This window comes from Stigmatopora nigra, unplaced genomic scaffold, assembly GCF_051989575.1.
Source record: "Stigmatopora nigra isolate UIUO_SnigA unplaced genomic scaffold, RoL_Snig_1.1 HiC_scaffold_25, whole genome shotgun sequence".
NCBI classification, from domain to species: domain Eukaryota; kingdom Metazoa; phylum Chordata; class Actinopteri; order Syngnathiformes; family Syngnathidae; genus Stigmatopora; species Stigmatopora nigra.
The window spans coordinates 2322921-2344731 of NW_027551604.1; the positions used below are offsets into that span (position 1 = coordinate 2322921).

The 21811-nt window shown below is 37.0% G+C and overlaps 1 protein-coding gene, 1 long non-coding RNA gene and 6 other non-coding genes across 11 annotated transcripts; 7 read left to right on the forward strand and 1 right to left on the reverse strand.

The window, feature by feature from the left end:
• Positions 1-1855: 1855 nt before the first annotated feature.
• Positions 1856-6628, reverse strand: LOC144192115 (uncharacterized). The gene has a single exon (XM_077711165.1). It carries the CDS (start codon positions 6626-6628, stop codon positions 5336-5338), a length of 1293 nt encoding a protein of 430 aa, XP_077567291.1. The 3' UTR covers positions 1856-5335.
• On the forward strand, positions 2023-20812 carry LOC144192197 (uncharacterized). Of its 4 annotated transcripts, none has more exons than XR_013325069.1 (6): positions 2023-2300; positions 3453-3544; positions 13040-13205; positions 17857-18022; positions 19024-19124; positions 20753-20812. It is a non-coding gene; the product is annotated as an uncharacterized LOC144192197 (long non-coding RNA). The 4 variants fall into 4 exon arrangements; XR_013325070.1 differs by lacking the exon at positions 20753-20812 and adding an exon at positions 11705-11951 and having other exon boundaries at positions 19024-19515; XR_013325068.1 differs by lacking the exon at positions 20753-20812 and adding an exon at positions 11705-11924 and having other exon boundaries at positions 19024-19515.
• Positions 8230-8312, forward strand: trnal-uaa (transfer RNA leucine (anticodon UAA)). The gene has a single exon. It is a non-coding gene; the product is annotated as a tRNA-Leu (tRNA).
• Positions 8647-8729, forward strand: trnal-uaa (transfer RNA leucine (anticodon UAA)). The gene has a single exon. It is a non-coding gene; the product is annotated as a tRNA-Leu (tRNA).
• Positions 8862-8944, forward strand: trnal-uaa (transfer RNA leucine (anticodon UAA)). The gene has a single exon. It is a non-coding gene; the product is annotated as a tRNA-Leu (tRNA).
• On the forward strand, positions 9377-9459 carry trnal-uaa (transfer RNA leucine (anticodon UAA)). Its single transcript has one exon. It is a non-coding gene; the product is annotated as a tRNA-Leu (tRNA).
• trnal-uaa (transfer RNA leucine (anticodon UAA)) lies at positions 9917-9999 on the forward strand. Its single transcript has one exon. It is a non-coding gene; the product is annotated as a tRNA-Leu (tRNA).
• On the forward strand, positions 10092-10174 carry trnal-uaa (transfer RNA leucine (anticodon UAA)). Its single transcript has one exon. It is a non-coding gene; the product is annotated as a tRNA-Leu (tRNA).
• Positions 20813-21811: the final 999 nt, after the last annotated feature.

Below are 21811 nucleotides of genomic sequence, written 5' to 3' on the forward strand. Positions count from 1 at the left end.
CTATATGACTACTTATTATATGTTGACTACTACCGTATTTTCACGACTATAAGGCGCACTTAAAAGTCTTAAATTTTCTCCAAAATACACAGTGCGCCTTATAATCCAGTGCGCCTTATATATGGATTATTACTACTTTGACGGGTATGCTAATCTGACAGCACGTCTGGATTCCTGACGGTACCGAAAAACCATATTTGAGCCGTACAAGTCTTATGTCTTCATTTTTTGTCGGGAAAAGTTGTGAAATGATTCATCTTGGTATGTTTGGCATTTGGAAAACACATTTCCCAGCATGTTGCGCAACAGTTTTTCTTCTTTTTTTTGTTGGAAAGCCTGATTTTTTTTTTGTTTTCGTCCGTGGTTCAGCATCACCCCTTGATTTTCCACCGTCTGACGACGTAAGTCGGTTTTTCCCCAAAGAAGAAGATTGCAGGTTTCTCCAATAGGGGGAAAGATGAGAAGTGATTTTCCCAACGGTGATTGCCACTCATCACCCGTTTGCAGCTTGTCATCACTTCGCTCCAACATGGCTACAATTTGGAAGAAGTATACTTGAATAATCCTTCTGACGGAGTACTGGAGTCGGGCCTCAATTTGCGGGAACGCGAAATTAAAATCTACCTGTTTTTCGGCGCCATTGGACAAATAGACTCAAAGACAGTTTCTTCCCAACTGGAGTTCTGCACCTGAGAGGACCTAATCAAGACTAATTTCTTATTTTAATAGTACCGTATTTTCACAACTATAAGGCGCACCGCATTATAAGGCGCACCCTCAATGAATGACATTTTTTCCATATATAAGGCGCACTGTATTATAAGGCGCTCTGTCTATTTTGGAGAAAATGTAAGATTTTTAAGTGCGCCTTTTAGTCATGAAAGTACAGTAAATGCTATTGACTTCCAGGTATGAAGAACTCACTATAGTCACCTCTGGAGCCAGCCATTGTTGATGTTTTGGATTTTTTTGTATAAAATCTTGCAGTGGGGGAGGAGCTATATGATGGAAAATTGTGTGAACTAAGATGGCATCTGCATATTTAACAGTATTGTTTCAGCTCAGGCATTTGTGTTTTTTTTTAAATATCTGACAGTGGTGGTTTTTCCTTTTTGGTTTTCGGTTTTTTTTCCATAAATAAGGCACACTGTATTATAAGGCGCACTGTCTATTTTGGAGAAAATTTAAGACTTTTAAGTGCGACTTATAGTCGTGAAAATACGATACTTATGCTACTAAATTATACTTATACTAAAACTCCAAAGGCTGATGACCACTTTAGCTCCATTTTTTTAAACTAGTTCTACAATGTCTTGTGTGTCTTGTGTCTGTCTTGCAACTGCAACCAAGAAATTTCCCCAAAAAAAACATCTAATCTAGTTACATTTTGCACCTGACTATTTAAATCTCATTTTCTGAAACACTTAATCTTCATTAAGGTCGCAGGGGGCGCTGGAGCCTAACCCAGTTGACTCCGGGCCAGCCAATCGCAAGGCACAAGGAGACAAACAACCAATCACACTCACAATCATACCTAGGGGCAATTTAGAGTGTCCAATCAGCCAACTATGCATGTTTTTTTGGAATGTGAAAGAATGAGTAAATTATCAAAATGTTTATTAAAAGAATTTTCCTTTTACATTATGAACAATATATTATGAACAAGAAAATAACATAAGAACATAAATAAATGCCAATTCATGTTGTCTGCACATACTAAAACACTGCGCCCCTAGCGCAAAATACAAGAACTACAAATTTTAAAGAATTTTTTTTTTTTTTAATACAATGCAGCTTTCTTCCCTGGGCCGTACCAAACCACCAGACGGGCCGGATCCGGCCCGCGGGCCGTATGTTTGACACCCCTGGACTCTAAAGCATAATATTACTTCATAATTGACTCATATCCAGCACACTATGTCCAAATATTCACGTCACTTTATTCCTAATTGCGACTATTATTCCTCAATAACGTTCCCACTGGGCTCTCATCAACTGGGAACAATAGCATTGTGAGTCAATTTAAGCTAATGGTGTCCAAAAACGCCATGTTAGCTTGCCAAGAGCCGTTAGCAAACAATAGCACAAGTGTGCTAATCTGTCTGGTCGCTATCTTCCCGCCACAGGCAGCGCTGTGCAACAAAGACACAATTAAATCACTCCTATTCCGGTTTAAACCGGGTTTCCTCTCATGGCTACTTAGCATGTTTTCATTTGGACATTCCCGACGACGTACAGCACCTGGAAAAGAACCTGACGTGTTGAACGGAAGACGTCCTCATGCGGAACACCTCAATAAGGTTAGCTAAATATCACAAAAAGTCATTTATGCGGACTTTATTGCTAATTTTGCGTGACAGTGCTGTGAATAGCAGTCATTAGCACGCCGACTAGCATAGCAATTTCGTCCTATGGTGATTAGACAGTATTAAAACTTGGCAGACTGTAAATATGAGACGCCAAAAAATACAAAATACGTGCTCAGGAGCTATTTTATTTGACAAATTGCTCCAAATTTGAACCACATATGAGAAACACATAAAACGGCTTAGCTTTTTTTCTGTGTTCAAACGAATGAAATGTTTATCAATGTCAATGGGACTGAAATATAATCCTAATAAAGTGCCTTGCTTAATCGCTATGAATCATGGGAATTGAACTGTAGGTTACACGACGGCAAATCACTCCAATTATTATTGTTTTTCCACAGTAGCCCCCCTCCACAATTCTTATTCCTACATTGTGAGCATGCATTAATTTCCATCAAGCCAAGGATATTTATTCATCAACACATTCAATGTCCCGAAGGCTTTTTGCAATTATGAACGGTGTTCATAACATACATTTGGACATAAATAAAAATGTCTGAGCTATCAAATGATACGGCTCACGTGGCAAAAGAAATGATTGGATAAGGGGAAAAAATGACAAACTATTTCAAGCTTTGTAGGATTCAGGTCTACAAAGTGTGGTTGCTCCCAAAAGCAGTGATGGCGTATTATTAATACAACGTTTAATAACAACAATGTCAAAAGTAACAAATATTTAGAAAACAAACCCAGAGCTGCCAGCTACACCAGAATTTTTGGGAATTTACCCGGAAAAACCCAACACAAACTCTGGAAATCCTCCCAAAAAATTGTCACTTCATTTTGTTTTGAAGCAGCCATTTTGAAAAAGTAGCAAATTTCCAATTTTCGCACCATCGGACTAAATCACTAGCTTTTTATTTTGAAACAAATCCTACCATTTCCGTTTTTTTTTTTTAATCTAAGGTACGGGAGTCCAAGTGGTGGCTCGGGGGCCAAATCTGGCCCGCTGCATCATTTTGTGCGGCCCGAGATATTAAATCATGATTTTCTATTTCAGGATCAAATTCAAATAATGATAGATGTACATTTTATTTCCTGTCTTTCCCCTATTTAATTTTCTGAACTGCTTATCCTCACAAGGATTGCAAGGGGTGCTGGAGCCTTTCCTAGCTGAGTTCAAGGCAACCAATCACAGGACACGAGGAGACAAAGGACAACCAATCCCAGCTAAGGTAAGGCAATTTAAAGCTAGCCTACCATGCATGTTTTGGGGATGTCTGAGGCTACTGGAGTACCCAGAAAAAAAAACACACAAGCCCTGGGGCTAACTCCATCTCGGGATCTAACCCTCGACCCCACAACTGCGAAGCAGTTTTGCTAACCACTCGACCACCGGGTTTACTTGCATCTTATTTCTGTCAATTATTTTTCAAGAATGTGAAAGATAATGTTTCGATGAAATATTTTTTGTTTTCCTGATTTCTCAAAATGGCTGACAATTTTTTACCCCCATGACAACCAGACAATACAAATAAACTGTCACTTGTTTGCATGTTTTATGCTCTCGATTTGAATTCAGAAGCCCATTTTTTTCCTTTTTTTATTGCTCATCAAACGCGACAAGGCGACGGTTGACCCGCCGTTCAACCCCGCTGCGAGCCGCTCATAATCCGTTGTTCTCATTAGTATCCTTTGGCCGTGTTTGTTTGCCTTTTCCGATGGAGGCCTCCTCATATCCTGAATCCCTTTGGCGAAATGTCATAAAAAAAAGGCTAATATCGATGGCGCGATCAAACAGGTTGAAATCTAGAGCATATTTTGATGAGATATCTTCTTATTGCTTATCCTGAGTGGTGATGCTTGGCCTTAATATTACAGAAGCGGTTTAACATGTGTACTTTTGTTTTATTCCTCAGAAGCCAATGCAAAAAATTCCAATACCGTATTTTCACGACTATAAGGCGCACTTAAAAGTCTTAAATTTTCTCCAAAATAGACAGTGCGCCTTATAATCCAGTGCGCCTTATATATGGGAAAAACAAAACCAAAAATGAAAAACCACCAGTGTCGGATATTAAAAAAAAAACACAAACGCCTGAACTGAAACAATACTGCTAAATATGAGATAAGATGCCATCTTATTTTAGAAAATCTTCCATCATATAGCTCCTCCCCCACTGCAAGATTTTATACCATAAAATCCAAAACATCAACAATGGCTGGCTCTAGAGATGACTGTGTAGTGAGTGAGTGCTTCATACCTGGAAGTCAATAGCAAGGAACATAGAGCTTAATATCTAAGAGATAGTTTAATATCTAAGAGATAGTTTAATATCTAAGAGATAGTTTAATATCTAAGAGATAGTTTAATATCTAAGAGATAGAGTTTAATATTCAAAAGAGAGTTTAATATCTAAGAGATAGAGTTTAATATCTTAGCACTGTTTAATATCTAAGTACTGTTTAATATCTAAGCACTGTTTAATATCTAAGTACTGTTTCATATCTAAGTACTGTTTCATATCTAAGTACTGTTTCATATCTAAGTACTGTTTCATATCTAAGTACTGTTTCATATCTAAGTGCTGTTTCATATCTAAGTGCCGTTTCATATCTAAGTGCTGTTTCATATCTAAGTGCTGTTTCATATCTAAGTACTGTTTCATATCTAAGTACTCTTTAATATCTTAAGTACTCTTTAATATCCAAGTACTGTTTCATATCTAAGAACTGTTGAAACCAGCTCTCAAAATTCTATTCATGAGAAAGAGGTAAATATCTAAACATCTACTGTTTTCAACAGTACTTAGATATTAAACTTCCTCTTAGATATTAAACTCTCTCTCATGAATATCATTTTGAGATCTGGTTTCAACAGTAAACTCTCTAGCACTGTAAGACCGACGACCAAAAGACCGGCGACCAAACATCCAAGCACCGACCGGATTTGGCGCCTCCCGCCCTGTCCAGGCAGCAAAGGAGTTCCGATGGAGCGATTTGGCCGATCCGCGGTTGCGTTAGGCTCACCTCCGCTCTCCAAGGCTCAGTTGCATAGACACGTACTGGCAAAAACAAACCCCTCCCTCCAGGTGACCCGGCGGCGGGCACGGCTGAGGGAAAGGGAAGTGCCTTTTGGCAAGGGAGCAGGCGTACTCGGACGAAAATCGGACTAGAGCTATTTGGAGGAGCTCCTCCGCGTTGTCCGAATCGTCAAAGGTGGCGCCGAAGTGCCTTTTGCAACCCTCCAGAGAAACGTAGACCAAATACATGATGGAATTGGAGCGAAAACCCATCAGGAGTTTTTCCTGGACTAGAATCACGTTGGCGTGACCGGCCGCCTTTTGCATCTCCCTCACCACGTACTTTTCATCGTCGTTCTTCCAGAGGCAAAGTTGAATCAAGAAGCCAATGGGAACGGAGAAGTAAGCTATTAAGATGATAGCCCACTTTCCCGAGGAATCCTCCTCCCTGACGGGGATTAAGAAAACGGTCAATTCAGCCGAGTAAAAAATAAAACCTAAAACCAAAACCAGAAAAAATACCACCCCCATGATATATCCAAAAACCCTTTCGCGGATCCTAGGCATCCACACTCGTTTCGAAGACACGTCGTTGACCATTCGGACGGCTTTTTTGTACTTCTCGGGGTCCGCCAAGATCAGGCGGAGTTGATCTGGGACATCTGTGTCGCTGAATTGTCCCGCGTCCCACTTGTAAAGACTCTCCACGTTAGTGGCGGTTAGCGGCTGTAGGGCTTTCCCGTTGTAGATGGACGGAGGTTGGTAGGGAACCACCGTGGAGGCTTGGAGCTCATGGTTAGGGGTGCACAGGACCTTCAGCAGCTTGCTATCGAACCCCGGGTTGCCCACTTCCAAGTAAGTCAGGTGGCATAGATGCAACGGGATGGAGACCCCCGGTTCCAGGAGTACCGGGACCAGGGGTTTCCTCTCCAGGCAGTCCCGGAACATGGACATGTTGGCCTCCAGGAGACACCAGCGGCTACGTACGAACGTCCAACTGAGGACCAGCAGGACTTTCTGGCTCTTCTGGATGCAATCGGACATGTTCTCCAACACGCCTCGGCCCGCCGTGAAGTCGCGATCGTGGTAGCAGACGCAAAGGCCGGCCGTTTCCAGACGCTCGATGAGGGCGTGCGTCCATTCCGAGTCGGTGCTGCTGTAGCTGATGAAGACGTGGAAAGCCTCGCCTGGTTTTAGAGGGGGCGGGACTTCGCCGGGAGGGACCGCCACAGACGTGGCGTTGGAGATCGTCTCCGCCGACATCTGTGGAGAGATAACAGAGGGGAATCCAGTCATTGGTTTGCCCCTCGAAATGCGACTACAACACGTTTTGGCCTGTTGTTTTGGTAGATTAATTACTGTATTTTCACGACTATAAGGTGCACCGCATTATAAGGCGCACCCTCAATGAATGACATTTTTTCCATATATAAGGTGCACTGTATTATAAGGCGCACTGTCTATTTTGGAGAAAAATTTAAACTATTAAGTGCGCCTTAAAGTTGTGAAAATCCGGTAATTGCTATTGACTTCCAGGTATGAAGTACTCACTACACAGTCACCTCTAGAGCCAGCCAATATTGATGTTTTGGATTTTTTTTGTATCAAATCTTGCAGTGGGGGAGGAGCTATATGATGGAAGATTTTCTAAACTAAGATGGCATCTGAAAATATAACAGTATTGAGTATTCAGTTCAGGCATTTGTGTTTTTTTAATATCCCACAAACGCCCGAACTGAAACAATACTGTTAAATATGCAGATGCCATCTTAGTTTAGACAATCTTCCATCATATAGCTCCTCCCCCACTGCAAGATTTTATACAAAAAAATCTAAAACATCAACAATGGCTGGCTCTAGAGGTGACTGTAAAGTAGTGAGTGCTTCATACCTGAAAGTCAATAGCAATTACCGTATTTTCACCACTATAAGGCGCACTTAAAAGTCTTACATTTTCTCCAAAATTCACAGTGCGCCTTATATATGGAAAAAATGTCATTCATTGAGTGTGCGCCTTATAATGCGGTACACCTTATAGTGGTGAAAATATGGTCCACATGTCACAACTTTGTATTTGTATTTATTTATTTATGATTGAAGCGTTAATGTAAAGTAAGTAAGAATCAACCACAGAAAAGGGAACTCTCAACAAGACTGTACTTGACTTCGCCCTGGTTTTAATCACGCAGTATGTGCTGCTATTTTAAAGTCAGGTTTTTTTTTTTCTTCCACTTTTTGTTAGAAGGAAAAACAACCCTTAAAAAAATCCACAATTCGCACAACAGTGTAGTATATTTGTCAATATTCCTACCTGTTTATGGTGGACAAAATGCAGACACAGAAAGAAACTACATTGGCAAAATGAACAAGAAACGAAAGTAAACATTGACAGGAAGTCTTTCGAAAGAATGTGCATTTTTATTTATTTAATTCTTTTTGGGTTCAGAGTATTAAAGAGACAGTGTGCACTCTAAAACTTTCATTTACAAATTGTTCATTCATTCATTTTGAGAACAACTGCTTAGCCTCACAAGGATTGTGGGGGGTGCTGGAGCTAATCCTAGTTGAATTAGGGGCTAACCAAAATTTGTTTGTGAAAAAGTACTATATTAATCTGATTATTAATATCTATATGTTTGTGTTTGAATGGAGTTTGTACTTGGCATATTTTAAAGAATATTTTGCATTTTGAAGGAGGATGTTTTTCATGAGTCCTAAATAATTAAAGATAAAATTAGAGAGCCTGGTAAGATTAGTTATTTGAACCATTGTGTGTTTAATTTTCTGAAAAATTTAAATCTTAGTTTTACTATCATCTTACTGATCCAATCACTTCTACTGTACTTAACTTTTCATAAAGACTAAAGATAAAAATATTCAAAAACTCATTTTTCAGAATCAGGATGGCCGAGTGGTTAAGGCGTTGGACTTAAGATCCAATGGACATGAGTCCTCGTGGGTTTGAACCCCACTCCTGGTAAGATTAGTCACTAGAACTGTTGTGGTTAATTTTCTGGAAAATCCAAATCATAGTTTTACTACCATCTTACCGTTAATGTTATCTGTCTGTGTATTTTTCTGGAAAATTCAAATCATAGTTTTACTACCATCTTACCGATAACGTTATCTGTCTGTGTGTATTTTTCTGGAAAATTCAAATCATAGTTTTACTACCATCTTACCGATAACGTTATCTGTCTGTGTGTATTTTTCTGGAAAATTCAAATCATAGTTTTAGTACTATCACTTCTCCGTTGCATATCCCTTAAAACAGAGTTAGGATGAACATTTTTAAAAAATACATTGTTTTCATGACCAGGATGGCCGAGTGGTTAAGGCGTTGGACTTAAGATCCAATGGACACGAGTCCTCGTGGGTTCGAACCCCACTCCTGGTAAGATAAGTCACTAGAACTGTTGTGGTTAAATTTCCGGAAAATTCAAATCATAGTTTTATTACCGTCTGTTCTCTGTTACATATCCTTTCATAAATATCAAAGATGAAGATATTTGAAAACACAGTTTTCAAGACCAGGATGGCCGAGTGGTTAAGGCGTTGGACTTAAGTTCCAATGGACAGTAGTCCTCGTGGGTTCGAACCCCACTCCTGGTATACTCAATAACTTGTCTGTTTTGCGGAAAATTCCAATCTTGTTTTCACTATAATCTTAGTGGGGGTTAGGGGTTCGGGTTAGGGTTAGGGTTAGGGTTGGAGGGTTCTCTGTTGATTATTAGGTGAAATAACCAAATCAGGATGGCTTAGTGGTTAAGGTGTTGCACTTAAGATCCGGCGTACATTAGTCATCGTGGGTTCGACTCCCACTCCCTGTAAGAATAGTTACCTGCACTGTTGTGTTTAGTTTTCTGGAAAATTCAAATCTTAGTGTTACTACCATCTTACCGTTAATGTTATCTATCTGTGTTCTAATTTTCTGGAAAATTCAAATATTAGTTTTAGTACCGTCTGACTGATCTGATTACTTCTACTGTACATATCCTTTAATAAATACCAAAGATGAAGATATTTGAAAGCATATATTCCATCACCAGGATGGCCGAGTGGTTAAGGCATTGGACTTAAGTTCCAATGGACAGTAGTCCTCGTGGGTTCGAACCCCACTCCTGGTAGGGATTAGTTACTGGTACTACTGTCTTGATGTTTCTGGAGTATTCAAATCTTAGTTTTACTACCATCTTCTCTGTAATATAGCCTTTCATAAATACCAAATATGAGGATATTTGAAATGGTAAGAGTAGTTACTACTGCCAATGTGTTTTTTCCTCTGGAAAACTCAAATTTTAGTTTTACTACAGTCTGTTCTCTTTCATATAGCCTTTAAAAAATACCAAAGATACTTAAAAACTTTACTTTCAACACCAGGATGGCCGAGTGGTTAAGGCATTGGACGTAAATTCTAATGGACAATAATCCACGTGGGTTCGAATCCTTCTCCTGGTATTGTTCATAATTGTAGTCTACATTCTTTCTGGAATATTCTAATCTTATTTTTACTACCATCTGCACTCCGTTACCCATACTTTCATAAAGGCCAAAGATAAAATATTTAATAACTCTTTTATCAGCATCAGGATGGCCGAGTGGTTAAGGCGTTGGACTTAAGTTCCAATGGACAGTAGTCCTCGTGGGTTCGAACCCCACTCCTGGTATACTCAATAACTTGTCTGTTTTGCGGAAAATTCCAATCTTGTTTTCACTACAATCTTAAAAGATGTAAACATTTAAAAACCTAATTTTCAAGACCAGGATGGCCGAGTGGTTAAGGCGTTGGACTTAAGTTCCAATGGACAGTAGTCCTTGTGGGTTCGAACCCCACTCCTGGTATGATAGGTCACTTTGCAGTTCCCTGATGGAGACTTTTGATAGAAAATGCTTCGCAAAATTTGACCTCCAAATTGACTAAATCATCACTCTCATTTTAAAAGATATTCTTGTCCCGATATTTCTCCAAACAACTTTGTTTTTGCGCAATGCTTTCAGGCTCAGACAGAAACGATTATTAGCATATTTACGATCCCGTCACTAACAGTATTTCTTCCAAAAAAAGGGGGGGGGGCATTTGGCCCAAGTGATCCACAGCTGGGAGACCCTCCGAGAAATGTAAATCTCTCTAAGAAAGTACTTGGAAATGCTTTTTATTTCTCTGTCGGTGTGTGACGGGGTCTCGTCGTCGCGTTACCTGGTCTTCAGTCAAAACAAACAAAAAAAATACAAATTTCCTGGAAAATCCTTGAAGGGTGATGAACGATTCCATGTAATTATCCATGTGAAAAGATACCCTACACTTTAGAATAAAGTCATTTATAATTACAATAAATGACTGCTTTTTTTCCCCCAAAAGGAACATTATTAGCTCAACGCTAAAGAATTTGAACTTGTGGTTAGTTATTTTTGTGAATTAGGTTTTAAAGGGTTAACATTATCTGCTAAAAAAATCTAATATTTTAGAACTGCATTTAAGTATTTTAATAATATGACAAATGTCGCAAAATACATAAAAATACATTCATTGATCTCCCATAACACACATCTTTGTGGGCGGAGCCTATCCCCAACCCTCGACTGGTCGCCAATTAGCATACAAAGTCCATTTGCAGTTACAATCAGAGGGAATCGAACCCATGGCTGCCCAAACTGAAGTCATGCAAATGAACCTCTCTCCACCAGGGGTAGTAAACCTATGGCTCATGAGCCCAATGTGGCTTTTTTGATGGGTTCATATGGCTTTGAGCTAGCCTGTGAGCTAAAATAGGGAAACAGCCAAGTCCCGAATGCACCAATAGGAGTTTTGCATCGGCACTGTGGGCGTCGACATAATTTGGACAAATTTTCGACTTAAACTTTTTGTACTTTAAAAGTTGTAAACAGGTGGATGACTGGTTATTGTGTTGGCCTTACAGTTCTGGGTTCAAATCCAGGTCAGTCCACCTGCGTGGAGTTGCATTTCCAACCTGAGCTTGTGTGGGTTTTCTTTGGGTACTCTGGTTTATGCTAGGCTAATTGTATGCTAAATTGCGCCTTGGTATGCATGAGTGTGAATGTGAATGGTTGTCCGTCTCCTCGGACCCTGTGATTGGCTAGCCACCAGTCTGAAAGTCAGCTGGGATAGGCTCCGGCACCCCCCCCCCCCCCCCCCCCCCCCCCTGCGAAGCCTTGTGTGGATGAAGTGGTTCAGAAAATAAGTGCATAAACGTGAGTCATTTCTTTTCTGTTACATAAAAGACTAAATTAGGCTATGGTTACATAGTTACATATATTTGTATAATATATTTATATGAACATGAATATAAATATGCTCATTAATATATGCAGTATCTTATTAAAATTCTGCTGTAAGCAAAATCAAGGCTCCAGGCAGTCTCTTGGCGCAAATGTGGGCGGAGCCAGTTGAGCAAAGGCGAAGTCCATTAACAAATATTAGCTCTGCTCCGCATGGAAGAAGAAGAAGAACGTGTTGTGCCTGCCTGCCTGCCTGCCGCACAGGAATCCTCCAATGGCGTCCAAGGCATTTTGGATGAACTGCAAAGTTGAGAGACGGCCAAAAGCTTTCATGCGGCGGCGGTCGTTTGCTCGGGTCTGCTTCCCTCTTGGCTTTTAGGAGGTCTCCGAAGCACGCACTCTAGTTGCCTGGTTGCAAAATAGAATACATACTGTAGACACATGCTCATTCGCGACCAACTGATACATTTTTGCATATTTCCCATCCATTCGGGATCTTAATTCATCAAATTGAAGTCGTGTGCTTGACGCCTGCTAAATCTTCTTTTCGATCAAAAGATTGTTTCTTTTGCACTCGTTCCTTTTTTCTGAAATGCTCAGGCTTACGAGGGGTCGCGGGGGTGCTGGAGATGATCCTAGCTAACCCAGGGAGACAATCGTAGTTAGGATTAAGTAGTCTACAAATATCATTTTTGGTGGAGATTTAACTTTACGTACTTTGGCCACGCCCATTTTTGGATTCTCGTGGTCACAGGGGTCGCGGGGGTGCTGGAGACGATCCTAGCTAACCCAGGGAGACAATCGTAGTTAGGATTAAGTAGTCTACAAATATCATTTTTGGTTGAGATTTAACTTTAGCTACTTTGGCCACGCCCATTTTTGGATTCTCATGGTCACAGGGGTCGCGGAGGTGCTGGAGATGATCTTAGCTAACCAGGGAGACAAACGACAAACAATCGTAGTTTGGATTAAGCAGTCTACAAATATCATTTTTGGTGGAGATTCAACTTTAGCTACTTTTGGCCACGCCCATTTTTGGATTCTCATGGTCCACAAGGTTCACGGGGGCGCTAAAGACAATCCTAGCTAACACAGTGAGACAAACGACAGACAAACATATTTAGGATTAAGCAGTCTACAAACATAACTTGGGTGGAGCTTCAACTTTACCTACTTTGGCCACGCCCATTTTCCGGATTTAGCTTAAAATCCAAGCATTCCCGTAACGTTAAATAAACCCTTGTAGCCTACACGCTAACCGTGAGGCCCAAACATGCGATAATTATTTTGATTAATGACATTACTAAATAAAAAAAAAAAAGCAACTCGGCAAAAGGCGCATCTGTTTACAACACATGTTGAAATTTCATCTCTTTGCCAATAAATTACTGGCTCCAGAAACAGCCGTGGTGATTTATGAACTGGCAAAAACAGTTTACATATTTGTCTTGTATTTATTTTATTTTGAAGGGATTGCTTAAGAGAGATGAAATATCACAGGCGTCTTGTCTCAACTTCTCATTGGACCAAATCGGAGGGTGAAGAAACCAAGAGTTGCTGTTAACCAGGTCAAAATGAATAAAACATCACCCCCAGACTAATCCAGATGGGAGACTTGGATTGGGATCACAAAAAGGCAAGTACACACACACATATGCACACACACATACCAGATTAAACCAGTTTTATTACTTCCTTATTGTCGTCCCATGAGCAACTCAATTAAGATGCTTATGATAAGTGCTAAGCTAAATGTCCATTCAAAAGAGGGTGTAGACATTTTTTTTACTATTCTAATGAATTGTTATTATGTTTGAAGGCATTTTTAGCTTCCTCATTTTCTTTGATAAGAAATGGGAACAAGGGTGTGTAGATTTTTTTTTTAAATACACAGAAATTTTATTAATGTTTTTTATAAGTACAGTGTTCCCTCGGTTGTCGCGGTTAATGGGGAAAGGGACCACACGCGATAAGGGAATTTTCGGGAAGTAGGGATTGCCCTTCAAAAATGGTTAATTTGAATTTAATTCAAAAAAATGTTTTAATTTTTTTTTTTAAAAATTCAATTTTTTTTTTTTTGTATTTTATTTTTTTTACCCCCTGTATACAGTACACCATATAGAATACCGGTAGATAGAGTGAAATTCATGTTATAACAAAAAAAAACTGTAAAATATGTTGTCTTAATGTAATATTTGTATTTTTATTAATTTTTTCCCCCCAAAAAAATCTGCGAAGCTCTGAGTCCCGCGGTAGCTGAACCGCGAAGTAGCGAGGGAACACTGTACTACAGTAATACCTTGACATACGAGTGTCACTACATATTAGGAATTTGAGATACGGGTACAATTCCGATCAGATATTTGCTTTGAGATATGAGACAAATTTTGAGATATGAGCAGACGCGATTGGTTGCTTAGGATTGGCTGCCTTTGTGTAAAGATCTCTATTTTTTTCAGGTTTTTTTTTGCGTTCTAAAACAAAGTTTATTTTAGGTTTTTTTAGTATATATATTTAGATTTTACAAAATGATTTTTCAACTAAAAACACAGACAAAAATGGATCAAAAATGACAATTATTGATTTAAAAGGGGGAAAATCAGGAAATTTAATATACATCTATACTCTTAGTTTTGAATTTGATCCTAAAACAGAAATTCGGCACTCATGATTGACTTTATATATTATATTCAGATATATTTAGATTTTTTATTATAAATAGATTTAATTAACTAGATCAAAAGTCCTGAATATTCCGTTTTTTTATAGATCTAAAAAAGGGTTTATCTGAGATTTTTTCTTACTAAAGGAGAAAACCAAATTTGTCTTTAATTATTTTCCATATTAAAGTAAAAAACAGAAAATATTTTGATATATTTTTAGATTTTACTAAATAAATTTTGAACTAAAAACAAAGAAAAAAATATTTAAAAAACAGCAATTATCGATTTAAAAGGAGAAAAATCAGGAAATCTAATATACATCTATACTTTGTTTTAAATTAAAAGATTTTCCAATGGCCGTGAGACTTTTTCAATGCAAAAACGACTCAAAAACTCCACAAAAACTTGCCATAAAGTGGCCGAATGACCCCAACAAAAGCGACGTTTGGCACCCAAGCAACGAGCAGACGTTGTTTTCCTCCCTAAGAGGAGTAATCCAACACCCTTTCACTTTTTCCTTCTCGCCGTCAGATCAAAAATAATAAATTCAGCGGGTGTTCTCAGACCAAAGTTGACTCACGTTACAATTTCCTGCCCAGGAAAACCCGTGTTTTTTTGCTATCGCCGTTTGCGAGCGCTCCAATGTCGGAAGCCGAGACTCGGTAGGGGGAGTTAAAACCACCTTTTTGGTTGAAAACGGTCGCCAGGCTTGCGGCTTTGTGGTTAGCGCGTCTGCCTTCGAGTTGAGAGGTCAGAGGTCAAAATATGTGCTTGCCTGTGCGGGGTTTTTGTTTGGGTGTTCTTGTCGGAGTTCTAGTGGCACCCGAGCTTCGTCGTGCGTTCCAAAATATACAGTCGGTATTCCGCCTGATGCGGTCAGACCCGAAATATTCGAAAACTTGAATCCTCTGGTCGGAACATTGTGTAAAATGTCAATAAAAACAGATTATTATGTTAAAAATGATCTCATTAGGTTATCATTTGTTTAAATTTGAGTGCATTTGGTGTTTTCTTTGTTGGTTGCTATGTATTTTTATATATGTTGTGTCTTTTTGTCCTCGTTTTCTTTCCCTCTATTGGATAGGTGTCAAAGTGGCGGCCCGGGGGCCAAATCTGGCCCGCCGCATCATTTTGTGCGGTCCAGGAAAGTCAATGATGAGTGCTGACTTTCTGTTTTAGGATCAAATTAAAATGAAGTATAGATGTATATTAAATTTCCTGATTTTCCCCCTTTTAAATCAATAATTGTCATTTTTTTATCCATTTTTCTGTGTTTTTTAGTTAAAAAATCATTTTGTCAAATCTAAAAATATACTTAAAAAAAGCTAAAATAAACATTGTTTTAGATCTATAAAAAACTGAATATCCAGGGCTTTTAATCCAGTTCTTTTAATCCATTTATAAGATAAGAATCTAAATATAGTATAGTATATTACATTTCCTGATTTTCCCACTTTTAAATCAATAATTGTCATTTTTTAATCATTTTTTCTGTGTTTTTAGTTCAAAAAACATTTTGTAAAATCTAAAATTATATTTTTAAAAAAGCTAAAATAAACATTTTTTAAAAATTGAATATTCAGGGCTTTTAATCCAGTTCTTTTAATCAATTTATTAAAAAAAAAATCTAAATATTATATCTAAAATGGTCCAGCCCACATAAAATCAAGTTGGCCCAAGAACCAACCCGAGTCTGACACCCTTGGTTTAATTCATTCATTTTTTTGAAGGTAAATCTCGTTATTATTGCAGACAGTCATTTGTAATGTATATACTAATGACTTTTTTAAAAGTACCTCCCCTCAAGCCGACTATTCTAAACAATCACACCACAGGAACACAGAAACACACTCCAAGTTGCGGGGTGAGTGGAGGGCACAACATTCCCATGGAAGGGTCTTTTGGTTTTGACTTTACACAGGATGTTATCTGGACCATCTGCTGTTGGTCATTTGGCCACCGTTCAAAGATTCTTTATTTCTAATTACAACAAGTTGAACCAAATTCCATTTCAAGTTGACCCTAATTGAGGCAATTAGAACATTACTTATGACAATGGTGTCAGACTTAGGTTGGTTCGCGGGCCATATTAACGTCAACTCCATTTCATGTGGGCGGGACCATTTTAAATATAATATTTAGATTTTTTTTTAAAATAAATGGATTAAAAGCCCTGAATACTCTGTTTTTTTCATAAATCTAAAAAATGTTTATTTTAGCTTTTTTTAATATATTTTTAGATTTTACAAAATGATTTTTGACCTAAAAACACACAAAAAATGATTAAAAAATGACAATTATTGATTAAAAAGGGGGAACATCAGGAAATTTAATACACATCTATACTCTTCATTCTAATTTGATCCTAAAACAGAAAGTTGGCACTCATGATTGACTTTCCCGGGCCACACAAAATGATGCGGTGGGCCAGATTTGGTCCCCGGGCCGCCACTTTGACACCTCTTGTCCAATTGACCCAAATTTCCACTGGCCATCAGTTTGCATCCCAAGTGAAGCATCAACTGGATTGGTACCTCAAGTACATTTTTAGCTTGGGATGAAGTGGTTAAGGAAGTGCTTGTAGAAATATCCCTTTCCTCAAATTGTTACCGCATTTCCTTCTTTGTGACCTAGAAAAAAAGGATGTATGTACTAAGATTATTTGGGTACATTATGTTCCTTAAGAATAGCTAACGTGGTCATTTTCGGATTTTCAATCATCAGGGTTGAAAGAATGAAATGGGCTAATTCATTCAGGTGTCAAAGTGGTGGCTCAGGGGCCAAATCTGGTCCGTCGCATCATTTTTGTGCGGCCCGAGAAAGTAAATTATGAGTGGCGACTTTCTGTTTTAGGATCAAATTAAATTGAAGAGTATAGATTTTTATTAAATTTCCTGATTTTCCCACTTTTAAATTTATAATTGTAATTTTTTAATCAATTTTTCAGTTTTTAGTTCAAAAATCATTTTGTAAAATCTAAAAATAAACTAAACATGGGTTTAGATCAACAAAATATATAAATATGGGTGAGTTGACACTTTTAAATGAAAAAGGAGTTCCATAGTTTTCCACGCTTAGCTTATATTAGTTTAGCTTCTATGTCGAGCTAGCGCTGGAAGCTATTAGCTTTGAGGTAATCTAGCATAACAGTATTTCAATCTCGAGGCTCCATTTGAAAAAAAATATCGTAAAAATAGATAATTATAGACTAACAAGGAGTTCCATAGTTTTTTACGCTTAGCTTAGCTTCAAAGTCAAGCTAGCGCTGGAAGCTATTAGCTTTGAGGTCATCTAGCATAACATTATTTCATTCTCGAGGCTGCATTTGCAAAAAAATATAGTCAAAATAGATAATTTTAGACTAAATATGTGTGAGTTGACACTTTTAAATTAAATTGGAGTTCCATAGTTTTCTACACTTAGCTTGGCTTCAAAGTCGAGCTAGCGCTGGAAGCTATTAGCTTCGAGGTCATCTAGCATAGCAATATTTAAATTTCAGGAGGACTTAACTGTAAGCAATTCAAGGTATATGGGGATTTTATAATTCTTTATTATATTAATAATAGAATGAAGGTAATCAAATATTCATAATTTGATTTAACATGCTTATATGATTTTTTGCAGGGCCAAGTTTTCCCGGCCAACGCAGAGGCACACTTATGGAGCCGAGTGCCTCCTCCTCACAAGACTCGTCATGCCGATGGACGCCTTATTAAAAATGATTGACAGCCAACTGGCCGTCTGTCCCTTGGCGACAAGTGTGAAAGATGGCAGCCGGCGGTAAGAGGAGGTAAGATGTTTTCAAGAGGTGAAGAAAATAACATTAACATAACAAATACGCATTTGTTCAGCAAATGACGCCATCAAGCTTTTCTCTTATATTCTATTTTTATTTTTTTCCATCTTTATATCTAAATACGCTCTTTATCAGAAAAATATTCAAGATTAAACAATTTTCCTTCCTTCTTTTTTTTTTTAAAGTACAACATAAATAAGTAGGGAAGTGCAGAAACAACAAAAAATAAGCATAAATAAATCATCAATAAATATATTTTTAAAAATCTATCAATAATATAAAAATAAATATTCAATAAACAAGTGATACATAAATAAATAAAGAAATAAGTAGCCTACATAGAAATAAGTATAAGTCAACATAGTAGTCAACAACTACTTATTATATTGACCACTACTTATTTATAATGTTGACTACTTATTTATTGATTGATTATTTATTATTAGTTTGTTGTTGTTATTTTTGCACTTTCGTACTTGTTTATGTTGTTGTCTATTTATTTATTTATCGTTATAACTTATTTATTATTATTATTGCTGTTGTTGGTGTTATTATTATTATTATTATTATTTTTTATTTTTATTTTTTATTATTATTATTATTTGTATTTTTATTTGTATTATTATTATGAGTATGATTATGATTATTATGATTATTATTATTATTATTATTATTATTATTATTATTATTATTATTATTATTATTATTATTATTATTATTATTATTATTATTGTTGTTATTATTATTACTACTATTGTTATTATTACCATTATTATTATTATTTATTGATAATTTATTTGTTTGTTTGTTGTTGTTTGTGCACTTTATGGTAAAACTTTAAATCTCATTCTTTTTGTTTAATGACCATTCAATTCCATTCAATTCAAACAGTAAGAAACTATCTTAAAATCAACCAGTAAATATATTAAAGATTTTACGGTTTCTACAAGAAAAGCAAATGATATTTACTTTCTGAATGTCCATTTTCATTCCAGATTTAAGGATGGAAGTCTACTTATTTCACTTACAACTTTGATCATTGATGATGTCACAAAAACACTAAAACTCAGCCAATCCCAGCTTGGAAAAGAAAATGGTACAGTATAATCATATTTTAATGTCATTGAAAATAAATAAAATGGCGTGTGAGAAGATTTGTACATTATTTAAGAGATTTAATCATGTTCCATTGATTTAATCATGTGCCAGCTTGGCAACAGCTGAGAAAATGACTTTGAAGATGAATGGCATCATGACATTTTTTTTCTTCTAATAACCACATAGAGAAAAATGAGGCTATGTCGTTAAGCATGAACGAGTGTTTTTTTAAGTAGCGGTTAGCGCCTCGAGGCTTAATTGTGTTCCTTGCCAATCTCGCCACAAAAGAAACAACAAATGGAATCATATTATTATCAGGTATTGTGTATTTCAAAGAATGAGTTATGTGTTGAAGATAAAATACTGAAAATGATTCTCAGGTTTCAAACATTATTATTTATTTCCGGGTTATTTTTCAGTTCTTTTGTTGTTGTTATTTGTGGATTTACGCACTTATTTATGTTGTCATCTCATTTTCTGAGCCGCTTTATCCTCACTAGGGTCGCTGGAGCCTATCCCAGCTGACTTGGGGCAGGGGGACGTCCTAAATTGGTGGCCAGCCAATCACAGGAGAGAAAAACAACTAATCACTTGTTGCTAGGGGGAATTTAGAGTGCAATCAGCCATGTCATTAGAATGTGGGAGGACACCAGAGTACCTGAAAAAAACCCACACAGGCAAATTCCACACAGGTGGACTGACCTGGATTTGAACCCAGAACCACGTAGCTGTGAGGCAGACGCGCCAACCATATTATTATATTATTAATTATTTATTTATCTGTTTGTTTATTGTTGTTTGTGCACTGCCGTACTTTTTTATGTTGTTGACATTTTGTATTACTTATTTATATATTATTTATTATTATTATTGATTATTTATTTGTCTGTTTGTTCTTATTATTTGTGCACTTTCCTACTTATCAATGTTTTTGACTATTTATTTATCGTTATTACTTATTTATTTATTATTATTATTATTTATTGATTATTTATTTGTCTGTTTGTTGTTGTTATTTGTGCACTTTCCTTCTTATTTATGTTGTTGACTATTTATTTATCATTTTTACTTGTTTCTTATGATTATTTATTCATAATTTCTTTGTCTGTTGTTGTTATTTGTGCACTTTCCTACTTACATATGTTGTTGAATATTTATTTATTACTTATTTATTTGTCTATGTTGTTATTTGTCCATTTCCCTACTTACTTATGCTGTCGGCTATTTATTTATCGTTACGACTTATTTATTGATTATTTGTGTACTTTGTGGTGAAGCTTTAAATCTCATTATACTTGTATAATGACAATAAAAGCATTCCATTTAATTAAATTTTAATGATTTGAATGGAAAAATAGCCTTTTTGTTTGGATACAATTTGGACATCAAAACTTTTTGTGTCCGTTTTAGCAGTTTTCTTTCATTTATATCCACAAATATCACTATTTTTTGCAGCTTTGATGCATATACCGCAAAGTTTGTTTCTTTAAAGTCTTAAAAAAAACTCATAAAGGGACGATTGGAAGCCACGGTTCGTTTCCGATGGCGTTGATTGACTTTTTGAGGGAGAAAAAGCGGAGTCTTGAGAGGCCCTTTTCAGCCTCATAAGTGCTGATGTTTTGACAGGAAAGCCTGAGTGGGCACAAAACAGCGTGAACAGGATGTTAAGAGTGTGCTAAATCAATAGTAAGTCTCTTTCTGACAACATCGATGAGACATGTGTGCAATATCTTGACTTGTTTTGCCTTCTAACTTTTCAGAGTACCTAAAAAAACCAAACATCTGCGTAAAGACGGCCATTTTGCAAAAAAAAAGATACAGAATATGGAAAGGTGGGTATCGTCTTATTCCATTGACTTGACTATATGCGACAAAATACGGCCTATACGAGAAAATATGGCCTATATGCGAGAATGTACGGCCTCTATGCGAGAAAATACGGACCATATGCGAGAAAATATGGCCTATATGCGAGAAAATACGGCCTATATGTGAGAAAATATGGCCTTTATCTGAAAATATGGCCTATATGTGAGAAAATATGGCTTATATGCGAGAAACACGGCCTATATGCGAGAAAATACGGCCTTTATGCGAGAAAATATGGCCTTTATGCGAGAAAATATGGCCTATATGTGAGAAAATACGGCCTGTGTGAGAGAAAATATGGCCAAATGTGAGAAAATATGGTCTAGCCGAGAAAATACGGCCTATATGCGAGAAAATATGGCCCCAATGCGAGAAAATATGGCCTATATGCAAGAAGATATGGCCTATATGTGAGAAAATACGGCCTTAATGCGAGAAAATACGGCCTTTATGCGAGAAAATTTGGCCTATATGTGAGAAAATAAGGCCTATGTATGAGAAAATATGGCTTATATGCGAGAAAATACGGCCCATGTTCGAGAAAATACGGCCTATATGCGAGAAAATATGGCCTATATGCGAAAAAACGACCTAATGCAAGAAAATACGGTAAATTGTGCAACATTGTACAATATTAACATTGAAACAGATTCATAGCATAGCGTACATTATATTTTTGTAATGATTGTTTTTTATCAAGAATATGTGCCATTAGCTTTAGGCACAAAAATCCATTAAGTGTGTGAGCACTGCCAGCCTCACATGATGGAGATTTTTTTTTAATACAGTCAAATTGAACCTGCTGTAAGAATTAAT